General features: G+C 44.9%; 2 protein-coding genes across 12 annotated transcripts in view; both read right to left on the bottom strand.

The window, feature by feature from the left end:
* TENM1 (teneurin transmembrane protein 1) overlaps positions 1-17370 on the bottom strand; it is a 1397628-nt gene that overhangs the window by 489702 nt on the left and 890556 nt on the right. The gene's annotated exons all lie outside the window — the stretch shown is intronic.
* Positions 10276-11614, bottom strand: LOC140916828 (myb/SANT-like DNA-binding domain-containing protein 7). Its single transcript, XM_073358716.1, has 2 exons — positions 10950-11614; positions 10276-10361 (listed from the first exon to the last, which is right to left on the bottom strand). Exons 1-2 carry the CDS (start codon positions 11530-11532, stop codon positions 10276-10278), a joined length of 669 nt encoding a protein of 222 aa, XP_073214817.1. The 5' UTR covers positions 11533-11614.

Raw genomic sequence — 17370 nt, 5'->3', positions numbered from 1 at the left:
GATGCATCGATCACCACATGTCGATCCCCCGGTAAGCGTAGACAAGCCCTGATATACCACAGAAATAATACCTGCTGCCTCCACTAGCTTTCACCTATACTGTACTACAGGGGTCGGCAACCTTCGGCATGCAGCCCATCAGGATAATCTGCTGGTGGGCCACGAGACATTTTGTTCACGTTGACCATCCGCAGGCATGGCCCCAGCAGCTCCCAGTGTCTCCGGTTCACCATTCCCGGCCAATGGGAGCTGCAGGGGGCTGTGCCTGCAGACGGTCAATGTAAACAAAATGTCTCATGGCCCGTCAGCAGATTACCCTGATGGGCCACGTGCCGAAGGTTGCCAACTCCTGCTGTACTAGATAGAACCCTAAAGAGAGTACCGCTTCCTTCCCCTCCATATGGCCTGACCTTGCAAGCACTTGGTAAGAGGCCACAGTGGTTACTACCATTGACTTCAATAGGATTATGCCCAGTAGTACATGTTTGCATGACTGTGCTCAGGGGGAGCTGCAACTTTATCTGAAGAGCAAGAAATAGAGAAGTAAACACTTGGCAACTTACTCATTTACTTATTCCCCCAGTTCACTACTGCATAACAGATGAGGATTTTAGAATTAAGACAAGAAAAGTGATCTTCTGTAACTGCAAAGGAGTTAGAGAACTTTAAATATAAATGTGTAGAATGCAAAAGTAACATGAATAAAAAATAACGTATTTAAATTTCTAGGTATTTTATCCTCCATGCACTTCAAAATTGGCTATTCTTTGGCATTTGTACAAAACTGGCCCTATACATTTTAACTAGCTATCATTTCTAGCAAGATTTTTAGCAAGGAAGCTAAAACATTTGTGCAATGAAGGTCTTTCCAAGAAAAACTGCTTCAGTAAGATACTGATTCAGTGTTTGACACTCCCCATTGTTTTCTATTAAAATGCTTTTAGCAGTTCTCAGCAGAAAGTCAAACAGGCTCATATACAGATATTTCTTACTTAAATGGCACAAAGAAGTTTAAAGAAAATCTAACATCTCTCTAAATAGGAAACCATGTCTATATAAAATAGCTCTGAATGTCAGAAAAATGCATTTTGGTGGACAGATACATTTCTAGAGTATATATGATTTTTTTCAAGTTTTTCACAGTTTTAAATAGCAGTTGTACTGAAAGGCTAAGCTTAAGAAATAAATCACTAAAACGGACAACTTAAAAAAGCTACATTGGCTAAATGTCTACAACATAAAATTCCCCTGGAAATTCAGAATAAACCAACCATGCTGGTTACATCTATGAAGCAAAACAATGAAAGTGTTGATCCAAATACATCATCATGCTAGTCTTAAAATAATACATATTCAGCATAACACATGGAATCACTGTCTCCAAAATTATGGAACTAAGAATGAGAACATATCTGTAGACTGTAAATGCTTTGGGGAAGAGACCATGTTCTTATGTGTTTGTACAGTTCATTGAACAATAGAGCCACACTCCCAAATGGGACCTTCTGATACTATCGAAACACAAATAATAAATAAATAGGTAAGCAGAACTTGCAGGATAAAGGAAGTACAGAGTCCAAGTACAGCATGTGACAAAGACAGATCCAAATACATTACAGCATACACTAAAAACAAAGTCAGTGTAAGTCAGAATGATCTGAATACAAATGTCCAAGTACAGTTTAAGGTTAATCTCAAAAGCACAGATCACCACCTCCTGTAGAAGTACCTGCGGAAGGGGACACAAAAGAAAGATCTGTGATGATCCTCTTTGTGCAACTTTATTCTATGGGGGGCATGATTTAACCCCTGGTGGAATGAGCCATGGGTGCCCCAAATCCCATGAATCCTTGCGAAAATAGGCATGTGTTCTGTGCTTCAGTTCTAGGGACCCTGGCTCTCCCATTACCACATCCAAGCCTGCTTCCTGGCAGTGTAGTTACCTGATCATGGAGTCCCCAGAAACCCCACTTGTAGGATGTTTCCCCATTGCACAGGCTTTGAGAAATAGGGACTGGGCAGCCTGGACCTAATAGCCTATCGTTCTCTGACCCCAAAAGGGAGCCTTCCATGAGAACCCAGGATGAGCCCCTCTTCCATGCAGTTTAGGGGTAACTGCACACAATGGACTCCTAAGTCCCTCTATGTGCTGATCTCCATAGGCAATCCAACAAACAGTGAGCTTATTTACAAGATCCTCATTGCCATTCTAAGGGATATCAAAGGACAAATGCAAGATGTATATACATGCCATGGCTGAAAATAAATACAATACTCCTGTATGTGGTACATCAAACAAAGAGAACTGATATTTTAACACTGCAGACATAGTTCTGAATTTAGAGAAGTCATCGAAATGCCCCCTCCCAACATAGTTCCTGGTACTTTCAATTCTACACCAGTGAAACTTGAACTGTCCTTTTAATGATATTTTTATTATATTTGTGAGGAAACAATGCACATTTGCAAAAGAGCACAGGATTTTTTTAAATTGCTTTACACAATTCATCTCATCTGCAAACACAGAACTAACAACATGAAATACTAGTTAAATGCTTTGCTTAACTAGGTTTATTATAGGCCCAGCTAATCATCAATGCAATCATATCATTTTCAGGACTTCTGTACATTTGTCTACTACAACATCAGTATGGAACTGAGGCACAATTTTGACAGTACACAGGGAGACTGCATTCATGTTTCTATATTGAACTAAATATTGAACTAAAATTGAGGTCTTCATAACTAAAAGTAGGAGGGCTAAGAGCCTGAGGCAAAGATTACTTTTCTGTGGAAATAACACCTGAAAGCTGTCAACTCACCAAGAAGTAAAAAAACGGATGTGGCTCTCAAAGCAAGAGCAACTTAAGTGCAGATGCCCCAGACGCAGCTGCATGAACTAAACTTGAACAATATCTTTTAACATTCCAAATATCATGATATACAAATTAATACAAACAGTAAGTGATTTAGCTGAATGACAGGAAGGGGGAGAAGAAGCTACAAAATAGAGAATGGCCTGAGCAACCACAGAAGACAGCTATCAAGACAGAATCTGACCTTAAGTTGGCAGAGGGGCAGCACCACTTGAAGTTGCAGGATAAAGCAGCTTAGAGTGTTGGGGGAAAGAAAGGGGGAAGGGGGGGGAAGGGTTGTGCAGGGGCATTAGACACCAAAGCACACCTTCAATGCAGTAATTAAAATTAGAACCCTGTAATGGGGCACCCACCACTATTGTTCATTTGTTTAGTTGGGAAGGATGTAATGCTGATAGGTGCAAATGAAATGTTATTTGTTAGAGGAAGATGGTATCCTCTTCTCAATGTTTATACACAAACCATTAACCCTAAGGATTTTATACCTCATTATCACTGGGATGGGTATTTATTATTGTTAGTACTTTGAACAAACATGGAGTTATTGATTATTTGTGTTTGACACTGGAAATTAAGGCCCAGCCTTAGTGGAACTAGAATTCAAATACTCAGTTTTTCTAATGTAAATTACCTTTTCTTTCCAGTGTTTATAATAGCATCTGTATTGTGGATTTTAGAGTTCATATTTCAGAGTGAACATTACATTACTTGATAGGTCCAAATAATTTTTAATTACTTGTCACTTAGCTTCTCTAATTCAAGGCCTGATCCAAAATGAAGCTGAGCATGTGCATTTTCCATCGATTTCAATGGCAGTGGTGGGTGCTCAATATTTTACAAACTCAGGCCCTCAGTTCTCCCATCAGTAAAATGAAGCAAATAATGCTTGCTCACCTATTTTACACTGATGTTTTGAGAATTAGTCAATGCTTGCTATGCATTTTGAATAGATATAAAGCTATGCAAATGCCAATTATTTATAATAAAACATAATACAAACAATCCATTTTTAAGTCCACCTTCTTGCTTTTCTTAGAAAAAGATGACAAAATAGGCAAAAATATAGTCGTGCCATGTCATAAATTCTCTTTGGAGCACCAAATCCCATATACACTTAGAGTTTCCAAAAAGGAGATGGACTGTGCAGTGTTGTCAGCCTGATTCTCAGAGTTCTCATCTAGGTTCGCCACTCTGCACTTAAGCAGGGAGGAGTTTGGCTGGCTGGCTGGCTGGTGGGAGAAGAAGGCAATGCTTTCTGGCTTGGGGGAGGAGGGAAGACCTAAATCTGCTGGAAAGAGCAGTCAGCCTGGTAAATGACTCACCACATAGGAATGTGGAGTTTAAAAGGTCAGTTGGGCCTGGCCCCTCCCTCTTTACTCAGAACGGGCTGGGCAGAGCATGGCTCCAAGAAAGCATGGCTCCACAAAAGCAGCAAACAGCATTGGATATTGCATGATTCTCAGAGTTCTCATCTAGGTCAGTGTGACCTTGCTGTCTCTGACCATGCCCAGCTGAGTCAGTCTTACATTGTTTATTGGCACATGTGGAAGGGTCAGAATGCCAGAGCCCCAAGACAGAGCAATATAACAAAACTTTTGCTCTTTTGTCCTTCCGGTTCAGGCTCTATTTATGGAAAGTCCACAGAGATTTAGGTCCAAAGCCACAGAAATTGGAGTTTTGGATGCATATATATGAAAATGATGTGCCTTATTATGTGAACATACAACTAAATTAAGAATATATCAGTGTGAACTTTCCATAGTGTAAAAACGAAAAATATTTTAAAAAGTAGCATCCAACCCACTTCTGGATGATTTTTAACTGAAATAAAATTGGGATTCCTTGTCAAAAGATTTCTTTTACAAATACTGAAACTATGCAATGCTTTATTGTAATTGGGTATGGACATACTGAGCAGCTTGCTAGGGTACAGATTCTAATAATGTACTGCATGCTGTACCGAATACTGATTCATATCACAGTATATTTTATACTTGCTCTTAGTCATCTATCATACTGGATAGCTGACTCACATTTTGGAATATTTTCAAAAGTTTGCTTGTAGCCTTTTGCGTTATTTCAATTATATTTTGCAGAAAGTGAGCATAATTCTGCACTTTGGTATGTATATACAAATCACATTAATTCCAACATGTACTGCACACATTTATTTAATAAACAAAAAAGATGTAGCTGTATTTCTTTAATTACTTAAGGACCTGATGAAATTAAAATACCAGGAAAAAAAGATTTTGAGGAAGCTGGACTTCAGGAAAAATTTTTTTTTTTTTAATTCAAAGAGAAAAAACACAAATTCCATAAAAGTACACCTGGAGTCCACAGTAACTCATAGCTCTAACACTGCAGCCCTTCCTTCTATAAGTAGTCTCACTGATTTCTGTGGCTACAATCATGCCCACTCAGCTAGCCACTGGAAGGATATTATCCATGTGAAAAACTCCTGCTGGATCAAGCCCTTAAACTCTTCCATTCCCTTGGCTTGCAAATTGAAAATGTAGAAATTTTCTGTCCAAATTCTATCCAAATGAGTACCTCTGATTTGGTAAGGCCACCACAGTGGCTTATGACATAACAGAAAGACACAAAAGGGTTCCCAATGCCAATGAAGAAAGATTTGTGGGACGAGTCAGTACAAAGCCAAAGTATTAGGTATGCTATTAGAAAAACAAATAGACAGATCCCCACAACCTTACTTACCAATTAACCCCGCAGATTTCAATGTAACTACTCCAAGTATGGTACTACTCATCACGAGTAAGAATGGCAGAACTGGGCCCAAATGATGGGTCTGCTCATTATGCAGAGTTCAGAGTAGCAGCCATGTTAGTCTGTATTTGCAAAAAGAAAAGGAGTACTTGTGGCACCTTAGAGACTAACCAATTTATTTGAGCATAAGCTTTCGTGAGCTACAGCTCACTTCATCGGATGCATTCAGTGGAAAATACAGTGGGGAGATTTATATACACAGAGAGCATGAAACAATGGGTGTTACCATACACACTGTAAGGAGAGTGATCACTTAAGATGAGCTATTACCAGCAGGAGGGGGGCAGGGAGGGGGGAAGAAAACCTTTTGAAGTGATAATCAAGGGGGGTCATTTCCAGCAGTTGACAATAATGTCATTCCTCTCCCTCCCTCCCCACCTCCCCCCTTCCCTCAGACATTCTTGTCAATTGCTGGAAATGGCCCACCTTGATTATCACTACTAAAGTTTTCTCCCCCCTCCGCCCGGGCTCTCCTGCTGGTAACAGCTCATCTTAAGTGATCACTCTCCTTACAGTGTGTATGGTAACACCCATTGTTTCATGCTCTCTGTGTATATAAATCTCCCCACTGTATTTTCCACTGAATGCATCGGGTGAAGAAAGCTGTAGCTCACGAAAGCTTATGCTCAAATAAATTTGTTAGTCTCTAAGGTGCCACAAGTGCTCCTTTTCATTATGCAGAGTGGCACTCAACTACTTTATTCTGCCACCCTAACATGTTGCAAAGCTTAGTGTGAGCAAAATCTAATTTACTACTTTATGGAAAAAGTAGTATTATGATTTCTCAAAAATAAAATAAAAATGATTTAATTAAAAAAGTCTCCCCCTTTCATATAGTATGTTGGGATTTTTTTTTACAACTTTTCAACAATTTCCTGTTTTACAACATGCATCATACGGCACAATGCAGCTCAGCAATTCAAGATCTAGTCTGAATAATTATTACATTTTACGACTGCTTGGAGATGATGTGCTAAAAGTCTATCTGAGGAACCTTCATAATGTCACTTTCGGATTTTCAATAATTCTCCAGAGTTCTACACAATTGCTAGGAAATGGTGTTGGAATGTAGTCCAGTTATTTGTATTTTATTCAAATTGTAGCATTGAGATAAAAAAAATATCACTCCTTTTCTCATAAAGGGGAAAAATGTTCAACAAAGAAGTGGATTTTAAAAATAATTATCCATCAAGTTTCCACTTATGATAGTGGATTGCAGCATCCATCCTCCAAGCCACTGTGGGAATTTTGAATTACAAAAAGGGAAGATTTCTCTAGCTTGCAATTCCACATGGGTAACCCAATGCCACAAAGGGTATGTCTACACTACGGAATAAGGTCGAATTTATAGAAGTCTTTTTTTTAGAAATCGGTTTTATATATTCGAGTGTGTGTGTCCCCACAGAAAATGCTCTAAGTGCATTAACTCGGCAGAGTGCTTCCACAGTACCGAGGCTAGCGTCGACTTCCGGAGCATTGCACTGTGGATAGCTATCCCACAGTTTCCGCAGTCTCCGCTGCCCATTGGAATTCTGGGTTGAGATCCCAATGCCTGATGGGGCTAAAACATTGTCACGGGTGGTTCTGGGTACATATCGTCAGGCCCCTGTTCCCTCCCTCCCTCCGTGAAAGCAAGGGCAGACAATCGTTTCGCGCCTTTTTTCCTGAGTTACCTGTGCAGACGCCATACCACGGCAAACATGGAGCCCTCTCAGGTAACCGTCACCCTTTGTCTGCTGGGTGCTGGCAGACGCGGTACGGCTTTGCTACACAGTAGCAGCAACCCCTTGCCTTGTGGCAGCAGACGGTGCAATACAACTGGTAGCCGTCATTGTCGTGTCCGAGGTGCTCCTGGCCACATCAGCTGGGAGCGCCTGGGCAGACATGGGCACAGGGACTAAATTTGGAGTGACTTGACCAGGTCGTTCTCTTTAGTCCTGCAGTCAGTCCTATTGAACCGTCTTATGGTGAGCAGGCAGGCAATACGGATTGCTAGCAGTCGTACTGTACCATCTTCTGCCAGGCAGGCAAGAGATGAGGATGGCTAGCAGTCGTACTGTACCATCTTCTGCCAAGCAGCCATGAGATGTGGATGGCATGCAGTCCTTCTGCACCGTCTGCTGCCAGCCAAAGATGTAAAAGATAGATGGAGTGGATCAAAACAAGAAATAGACCAGATTTGTTTTGTACTCATTTGCTTCCCCCCATCCCCTGTCTAGGGGACTCATTCCTCTAGGTCACACTGCAGTCACTCACAGAGAAGGTGCAGCGAGGTAAATCTAGCCATGTATCAATCAGAGGCCAGGCTAACCTCCTTGTTCCAATAAGAACAATAACTTAGGTGCACCATTTCTTATTGGAACCCTCCGTGAAGTCCTGCCTGAAATACTCCTTGATGTAAAGACACCCCCCTTTGTTGATTTTAGCTCCCTGAAGCCAACCCTGTAAGCCGTGTCGTCAGTCGCCCCTTCCTCCGTCAGAGCAACGGCAGACAATTGTTCCGCGCCTTTTTTCTGTGCGGACGCCATACCAAGGCAAGCATGGAGGCCGCTCAGCTCACTTTGGCAATTAGGAGCACATTAAACACCACACGCATTATCCAGCAGTATATGCAGCACCGGAACCTGGCAAAGCGATACCGGGTGAGGAGGCGACGTCAGAGCGGTCACGTGAGTGATCAGGACATGGACACAGTTTTCTCTGAAAGCATGGGCCCTGCCAATGCATGCATCATGGTGCTAATGGGGCAGGTTCATGCTGTGGAACGCCGATTCTGGGCTCGGGAAACAAGCCCAGACTGGTGGGACCGCATAGTGTTGCAGGTCTGGGACGATTCCCAGTGGCTGCGAAACTTTCGCATGCGGAAGGGCACTTTCATGGAACTTTGTGATTTGCTTTCCCCTGCCCTGAGGCGCAAGAATACCAAGATGAGAGCAACCCTCACAGTTGAGAAGTGAGTGGCGATAGCCCTGTAGAAGCTTGCAACGCCAGACAGCGACTGGTCAGTTGGGAATCAATTTGGAGTGGGCAAATCTACTATGGGGGCTGCTGTGATGCAAGTAGCCCACGCAATCAAAGATCTGCTGATATCAAGGGTAGTGACCCTGGGAAATGTGCAGGTCAGAGTGGATGGCTTTGCTGCAATGGGATTCCCTAACTGTGGTGGGGCCATAGACGGAACCCATATCCCTATCTTGGCACTGGAGCACCAAGCCGCCGAGTACATAAACCGCAAGGGGTACTTTTCGATAGTGCTGCAAGCTCTGGTGGATCACAAGGGACGTTTCACCAACATCAACATGGGATGGCCGGGAAAGGTGCATGACGCTCGCATCTTCAGGAACTCTGGTCTGTTTCAAAAGCTGCAGGAAGGGACTTTATTCCCAGACCAGAAAATAACTGTTGGGGATGTTGAAATGCCTATATGTATCCTTGGGGACCCAGCCTACCCCTTAATACCATGGCTTATGAAGCCGTACACAGGCAGCCTGGACAGTAGTCAGGAACTGTTCAACTACAGGCTGAGCAAGTGCAGAATGGTGGTAGAATGTGCATTTGGACGTTTAAAGGCGCGCTGGCGCAGTTTACTGACTCGCTTAGACCTCAGCAAAACCAATATTCCCACTGTTATTACTGCTTGCTGTGTGCTCCACAATATCTGTGAGAGTAAGGGGGAGACGTTTATGGCGGGGTGGGAGGTTGAGGCAAATCGCCTGGCTGCTGGTTACGCGCAGCCAGACACCAGGGCGGTTAGAAGAGCACAGGAGGGCGCGGTACACATCAGAGAAGCTTTGAAAACCAGTTTCATGACTGGCCAGGCTACGGTGTGAAAGTTCTGTTTGTTTCTCCTTGATGAACCCCCCCGCCCCTTGGTTCACTCTACTTCCCTGTAAGCTAACCACCCGCCCCTCCTCCCTTCAATCACCGCTTGCAGAGGCAATAAAGTCATTGTTGCTTCACATTCATGCATTCTTTATTCATTCATCACACAAATAGGGGGATGACTACCAAGGTATCCCAGGAGGGGTGGTGGAGGAGGGAAGGAAAATGCCACACAGCACTTTAAGCACAGCACTTTAAAAGTTTACAACTTTAAAATTTATTGAATGACAGCCTTCTTTTTTTTGGGCAATCCTCTGTGGTGGAGTGGCTGGTTGGCCGGAGGCCCCCCCACCGCGTTCTTGGGCATCCGGGTGTGGAGGCTATGGAACTTGGGGAGGAGGGCGGTTGGTTACAGAGGGGCAGCAGTGGCAGTCTGTGCTCCAGCTGCCTTTGCTGCAGCTCAACCATACACTGGAGCATTCTGGTTTGGTCCTGCAGCAGCCTCAGCATTGAATCCTGCCTCCTCTCATCACGCTGCCGCCACATTTGAGCTTCAGCCCTGTCTTCAGCCCGCCACTTACTCTCTTCAGCCCGCCACTTACTCTCTTCAGCCCGCCACTTACTCTCTTCAGCCCGCCACTTACTCTCTTCAGCCCGCCACTTACTCTCTTCAGCCCGCCACCTCTCCTCCCGGTCATTTTGTGCTTTTCTGCACTCTGACATTGTCTGTCTCCATGCATTCGTCTGTGCTCTGTCAGTGTGGGAGGACAGCATGAGCTCAGAAAACATTTCATCGCAAGTGCGTTTTTTTTTTCTTTCTAAGCTTCACTAGCCTTTGGGAAGGAGAAGATTCTGTGATCATTGAAACACATGCAGCTGGTGGAGAAAAAAAAAGGGACAGCAGTATTTAAAAAGACACATTTTAAAAACAGTGGCTACACTCTTTCAGGGTAATCCTTGCTGTTAACATTACATACATAGCACATGTGCTTTCGTTACAAGGTCGCATTTTGCCTCCCCCCACCGCGTGGCTACCCCCTCAACCTTCCCCCCTCCCTGTGGCTAACAGCGGGGAACATTTCTGTTTAGCCACAGGCAAACAGCCCAGCAGGAATGGGCTCCTCTGAGTGTCCCCTGAAGAAAAGCACTCTATTTCAAACATGGTGACCATGAATTATATCTCACTCTCCTGAGGATAACACAGAGAGATAAAGAACGGATATTGTTTGAATGCAAGCAAACATACACTGCAATGTTTTGTTCTACAAGGATTCCCGAGTACGTGTAACTGGCCTGGAGTGGTAAAGTGTCCTACCATGAAGGACGCAATAAGGCTGCCCTCCCCAGAAACCTTTTGCAAAGGCTTTAGGAGTACATCTAGGAGAACCATGAATGCCAGGGCAAAGTAGTCCTTTCACATGCTTGCTTTTAAACCATGTGTAGTATTTTAAAAGGTACACTCACCAGAGGTCCCTTCTCCGCCTGCTGGGTTCAGGAGGCAGCCTTGGGTGGGTTCGGGGGGTACTGGCTCCAGGTCCAGGGTGAGAAACAGTTCCTGGCTGTCGGGAAAACCGGTTTCTCCGCTTGCTAGCTGTGAGCTATCTACAACCTCATCATCATCATCATCTTCTTCGTCCCCAAAACCTTCTTCCGTGTTGCCTCCATCTCCATTGAAGGAGTCAAACAACACGGCTGGGGTAGTGGTGGCTGAACCCCCTAAAATGGCATGCAGCTCATCATAGAAGCGGCATGTTTGGGGCTCTGACCCAGAGCGGCCGTTCGCCTCTCTAGTTTTCTGGTAGGCTTGCCTCAGCTCCTTCAGTTTCACGCGGCACTGCTTCGGGTCCCTGTTATGGCCTCTGTCCTTCATGCCCTGGGAGATTTTGACAAAGGTTTTGGCATTTCGAAAACTGGAACGGAGTTCTGATAGCACGGATTCCTCTCCCCAAACAGCGATCAGATCCCATACCTCCTGTTCGGTCCATGCTGGAGCTCTTTTGCGATTCTGGGACTCCATCATGGTCACCTCTGCTGATGAGCTCTGCATGGTCACCTGCAGCTTGCCACGCTGGCCAAACAGGAAATGAGATTCAAAAGTTCACGGTTCTTTTCCTGTCTACCTGGCCAGTGCATCTGAGTTGAGAGTGCTGTCCAGAGCGGTCACAATGGAGCACTCTGGGATAGCTCCCGGAGGCCGATACCATCAAATTGTGTCCACAGTACCCCAAATTCAACCCGGCAAGGTCGATTTAAGCGCTAATCCACTTGTCAGGGGTGGAGTAAGGAAATCGATTTTAAGAGCCCTTTAAGTCGAAATAAAGGGCTTCATTGTGTGGACGGGTGCAGGTTTACATCGATTTAACGCTGCTAAATTCGACCTAAAGTCCTAGTGTAGAGCAGGGCAAAGTAAGAAACTGCAGTTATTAGGGGGAACTGGAGGTAAGCAGCAGCTAAACAGGAAGACCTGGGGAGAAGTGTTTATTTTCATAAGACCTGCATTCCTCAAAATCTCCCCGGAATCCAAGATATCAATAAAATTCTGATCAAGGCAGAGGCCCAGGCGCACATCTTAGCAATTACACAGCTAACTGATTTGAACCCACAATCAAGTAGCTACATGTATAAATGCCAAGATTTAAATCTATGATATATTGCATGAATTTCTCCTCAAACCGCAAAAAAAAAGGGCGGGGGGGAAGAGAGAAAGAAAAATAAAGTTAGGAGGAGAGCAAGGGGATGATAAAGAAGAGTCATTGTGAAGATAATTTAATTTAACACAAAAATTCTGGAAAAAGAGGAAAAAACAAATGCAAGCTGGGGAAAAATGGGCACACATTTTTTGCAGAAGAAAGACGCATCTGCAAAAGGGCATAACTCAAATATAATGGTGTTAAGCCTAGTATAAATGCCTAGAGAGTTTAGCTTAGACAACAAACAATCAACATAAAATGTGGCCCATTATCACCTGTGTAATACACAATTAAAGCCAACAGGCAGCAGTAATAATTAAGGCTACAATTCTGTCACGCTGATCACGGATTCTGTGACTTCCCAGGACCTGTGTGACTTCTTCTGGGGCAGGGCTAGAAACATTAGAAGCAGCACCATCACAAATCAGTCTTATAATGGTCCAATAACAACAGAATACTGGAGTACCTGAGCCATACCTAAGCTCAGTCCTGGAGCTTTAGTCAGAGTCAACACAATACAGTAGAACCTCAGAGTTACAAACACCTCAGGAATGGTGGTTGTTTGTAACTCTGAACAAAATGTTGTGTGGTTCTTTCAAAACTTTACAACTGAAATTGACTTAATACACCTTTGAAACATTACTATGCAGAAGAAATATGCTGCTTTTAACATCTTAATTGAAATGAATCAAGCGCAGAAAGTTTCCTTACTTTGTCAAATCTTTTCTTTAATTTTCCCCTTACTATTTTTTTAACAGGTGATGTTTAACACAGAACTGTACTATATTGGCTTTTTTTTTTTTTTTTGCGGGGGAGGGGGGTGTCTCTGCTGCTACCTGATTGCATGCTTCCTGTTCAATATTAGGTGTGTGGTTGACTGGTCAGTTCGTAACTCTGGTGTTCATAACCCTTAGGTTCTACGGTAGATACAATTATGTTATGCTGACAGTAGCAAGTACGGGATCCCATGAGATAATGGAAGCTTTGAAGGCAAACCCCAGCAATGGCAAAAGCAGTATTACCAAGGAGCAACATATATGGCTGTGAGAATCTGGCACTACAGATTACTTTGAATGAGAAAATGCTTCTCAGCCATATTATCTACACCAGAGGTTCCCAAACTAGGGGTGTCGCTTGTTCAGGGAAAGCCCCTGGTGGGTCGGGCCAGTTTGTTTACCTGCCACGTCCACAGGTTCGGCCAATCACAGCTCCCAGTGGCCACGGTTCACCGTTCTCGGCCAGTGGGGGCTGCGGGAAGCGGCATGGGCCAAGGGACGTGCTGGCTACCCTTCCTGCAGCCCCCATTGGCCTGGAGTCAGTGCTCATTGATATACTATTTGAAAATTGGAAATATAAATCTTACTAAGAAATCGGAGAACAATAACATTTGTATAAACACCACAGGTCACCTCTGTGAACCCTTCCCAACCTGAGAGGCTCTTTTCTCTCCCTGTATAAGAAAATCTGGGTTATGTTCCTGGCTCTGCCACAAATTGCATGAGAAACCTTGAGCAAGTCACTTAACCTATCTGTGCCTCAATTTTTCCCTTATGTAATATGGGCATAGAATCATAGAATATCAGGGTTAGAAGGGACCCCTGAAGGTCATCTAGTCCAACCCCCTGCTCGAAGCAGGACCAATTCCCAATTAAATCATCCCAGCCAGGGCTTTATCAAGCCTGACCTTAATAACCTCTAAGGAAGGAGATTCTACCACCTCCCTAGGTAACGCATTCCAGTGTTTCACCACCGTCTTAGTGAAAAAGTTTTTCCTAATATCCAATCTAAACCTCCCCCACTGCAACTTGAGACCATTACTCCTCGTTCTGTCATCTGCTACCATTGAGAACAGTCTAGAGCCATCCTCTTTGGAACCCCCTTTCAGGTAGTTGAAAGCAGCTATCAAATCCCCCCTCATTCTTCTCTTCTGAAGGCTAAACAATCCCAGCTCCCTCAGCCTCTCCTCATAACTCATGTGTTCCAGTCCCCTAATCATTTTTGTTGCCCTTCGCTGGACTCTCTCCAATTTATCCACATCCTTCTTGTAGTGTGGGGCCCAAAACTGGACACAATACTCCAGATGAGGCCTCACCAATGTCGAATAGAGGGGGACGATCACGTCCCTCGATCTGCTCGCTATGCCCCTACTTATACATCCCAAAATGCCATTGGCCTTCTTGGCAACAAGGGCACACTGCTGACTCATATCCAGCTTCTCGTCCACTGTCACCCCTAGGTCCTTTTCCGCAGAACTGCTGCCTAGCCATTCGGTCCCTAGTCTGTAGCGGTGCATTGGATTCTTCCATCCTAAGTGCAGGACCCTGCACTTATCCTTATTGAACCTCATCAGATTTCTTTTGGCCCAATCCTCCAATTTGTCTAGGTCCTTCTGTATCCTATCCCTCCCCTCCAGCGTATCTACCACTCCTCCCAGTTTAGTATCATCCGCAAATTTGCTGAGAGAGTGCAATCCACACCATCCTCCAGATCATTTATGAAGATATTGAACAAAACCAGCCCCAGGACCGACCCTTGGAGCACTCCACCTGATACCGGCTGCCAACTAGACATGGAGCCATTGATCACTACCCGTTGAGCCCGACAATCTAGCCAGCTTTCTACCCACCTTATAGTGCATTCATCCAGCCCATACTTCCTTAACTTGCTGACAAGAATACTGTGGGAGACCGTGTCAAAAGCTTTGCTAAAGTCAAGAAACAATACATCCACTGCTTTCCCTTCATCCACAGAACCAGTAATCTCATCATAAAAGGCGATTAGATTAGTCAGGCATGACCTTCCCTTGGTGAATCCATGCTGAGTGTTCCTCATCACTTTCCTCTCATGCAAGTGCTTCAGGATTGATTCTTTGAGGACCTGCTCCATGATTTTTCCAGGGACTGAGGTGAGGCTGACTGGCCTGTAGTTCCCAGGATCCTCCTTCTTCCCTTTTTTAAAGATTGGCACTACATTAGCCTTTTTCCAGTCATCCGGGACTTCCCCGGTTCGCCACGAGTTTTCAAAGATAATGGCCAATGGCTCTGCAATCACAGCCGCCAATTCCTTCAGCACTCTCGGATGCAACTTGTCCGGCCCCATGGACTTGTGCACGTCCAGCTTTTCTAAATAGTCCCTAATCACCTCTATCTCCACAGAGGGCTGGCCATCTCTTCCCCATTTTGTGATGCCCAGTGCAGCAGTCTGGGAGCTGACCTTGTTAGTGAAAACAGAGGCAAAAAAAGCATTGAGTACATTAGCTTTTTCCACATCCTCTGTCACTAGGTTGCCTCCCTCATTCAGTAAGGGGCCCACACTTTCCTTGGCTTTCTTCTTGTTGCCAACATACCTGAAAAAACCCTTCTTGTTACTCTTGACATCTCTCGCTAGCTGCAGCTCCAGGTGCGATTTGGCCCTCCTGATTTCATTCCTACATGCCCGAGCAATATTTTTATACTCTTCCCTGGTCATATGTCCAACCTTACACTTCTTGTAAGCTTCTTTTTTATGTTTAAGATCCGCTAGGATTTCACCATTAAGCCAAGCTGGTCGCCTGCCATATTTACTATTCTTTCGACTCATTGGGATGGTTTGTCCCTGTAACCTCAACAGGGATTCCTTGAAATACAGCCAGCTCTCCTGGACTCCTTTCCCCTTCAAGTTAGTCCCCCAGGGGATCCTGGCCATCCGTTCTTGCTCTCAGCCCCACACACACATGCCACAAACTGAAGTGAAATCCTTTTTAAAGCCAGGTGCCCTGATTAGCCTGCCTTAATTGATTCTAGCAGCTTCTTGATTGGCTGTAGGTGTTCTAATCAGCCTGTCTGTCTTAATTGTCTCCAGAAGGTTCCTGATTGTTCTGGAACCTTCCTTGTTACCTTACCCAGGGAAAAGGGACCTACTTAACCTGGGGCTAATATATCTGCCTTCTATTACTCTCCTGTAGCCCTCTGGCCCAACCCCGTCACATATCCCGCCCCTGCTCAACACTACAGGGTTGGGCAACTTGGGACATCAGGCAGTGTACTAGTGACAAGCCATCTGCATTGCTATGGTGGCTTCCAGCCAGGTGTTGTATGGTGAATTGGAAAGGTTGAAGGGACAGGAACCATCTGGTCACCCTAGCATTCTTCTCTTTATTTCATTGCATCCACTGGAGGGGTGCATGGTCGGTCACAAGGGTAAACCGTCATCCCAGAAGGTAATAATGTACTGTTTCCATAGCCCATTTCACAGCTAGGCACTCTCTTTCAACCACGGCATACTTCTGCTCTCTCAGGAGGAGTTTCCTGCTGAGGTAGAGGATTGGGTGTTCTTCATCTCCGACCATCTGCGATAGGACAGCTCCCAATCCTACTTCAGATGCATCTGTTTGTAAAATGAATTCTTTGTTGAAGTCTGGGGCTATAAACACGGGGTTACTGCAGAGGGCTGTCTGTAGATCCATGAATGCTTTCTCTGCGGCATCTGTCCACTTCACCATGTCTGGACACTGGGCTTTTATCAGGTTTGTCAGGGGACTCACTCTGGTAGCAAAATGGGGAATAAACTGTCGATAGTACCCCACCATCCCAGTAAAAATCAAGATTCAGGGGAACACTACTGAGGTAGCAGCAGGTGTAGTCCCTAAACTTCCATACTCGGTGCCCATAGGGAGGGACTTTCCAGGGTGTGGAGACTGACTCCCGGTAGGGGAATTGGAGAAAGGGAGAAGCCCTGAAAGTAGGGAGGCATCCACAGTAGACTGTAAACCCCCAACCTTCTCTGAAATATCCCCAGATTTGTTCTCCACTCCCAGACAGCGTAGAAAGATTAAAAGGGGAGAGGGTCTATTTTTATTTTTTTTTCACCACAATGGAGGAGGTAGTGCGTGCACTGATACAAGCCACGGCTGCCCAGCAGGAGGCTACCCGTGTCCAGGCAGCCGCCCAACAGGAGGCAGTGCAGCTGCAGCAAGAGACTAATAGCCTGCTGATGGACCAGGCTGCTCAAGACCGGGCTATGTTGTGGGAACTGGGAAACCAGGTAAAGGCCCTTACAGAGCTGAACCGCGGCCATGATGGGACACAGATCATACGGGCCAGCAACTGGCTGCAGAAAATGACGCGGGAGGATGATTTAGAGGCATACCTCCTGGCCTTTGAGAGGACAGCCCTGCGGGAAGCTTGGCCCTGAGAACAGTGATCTGGTATCCTCGC

This window comes from Lepidochelys kempii, chromosome 9 (assembly GCF_965140285.1).
Source record: "Lepidochelys kempii isolate rLepKem1 chromosome 9, rLepKem1.hap1, whole genome shotgun sequence".
Lineage (NCBI taxonomy): Eukaryota > Metazoa > Chordata > Testudines > Cheloniidae > Lepidochelys > Lepidochelys kempii.
Note: the sequence above shows the minus strand (reverse complement) of the source record. Positions and strands in the feature narration are given on the sequence as shown.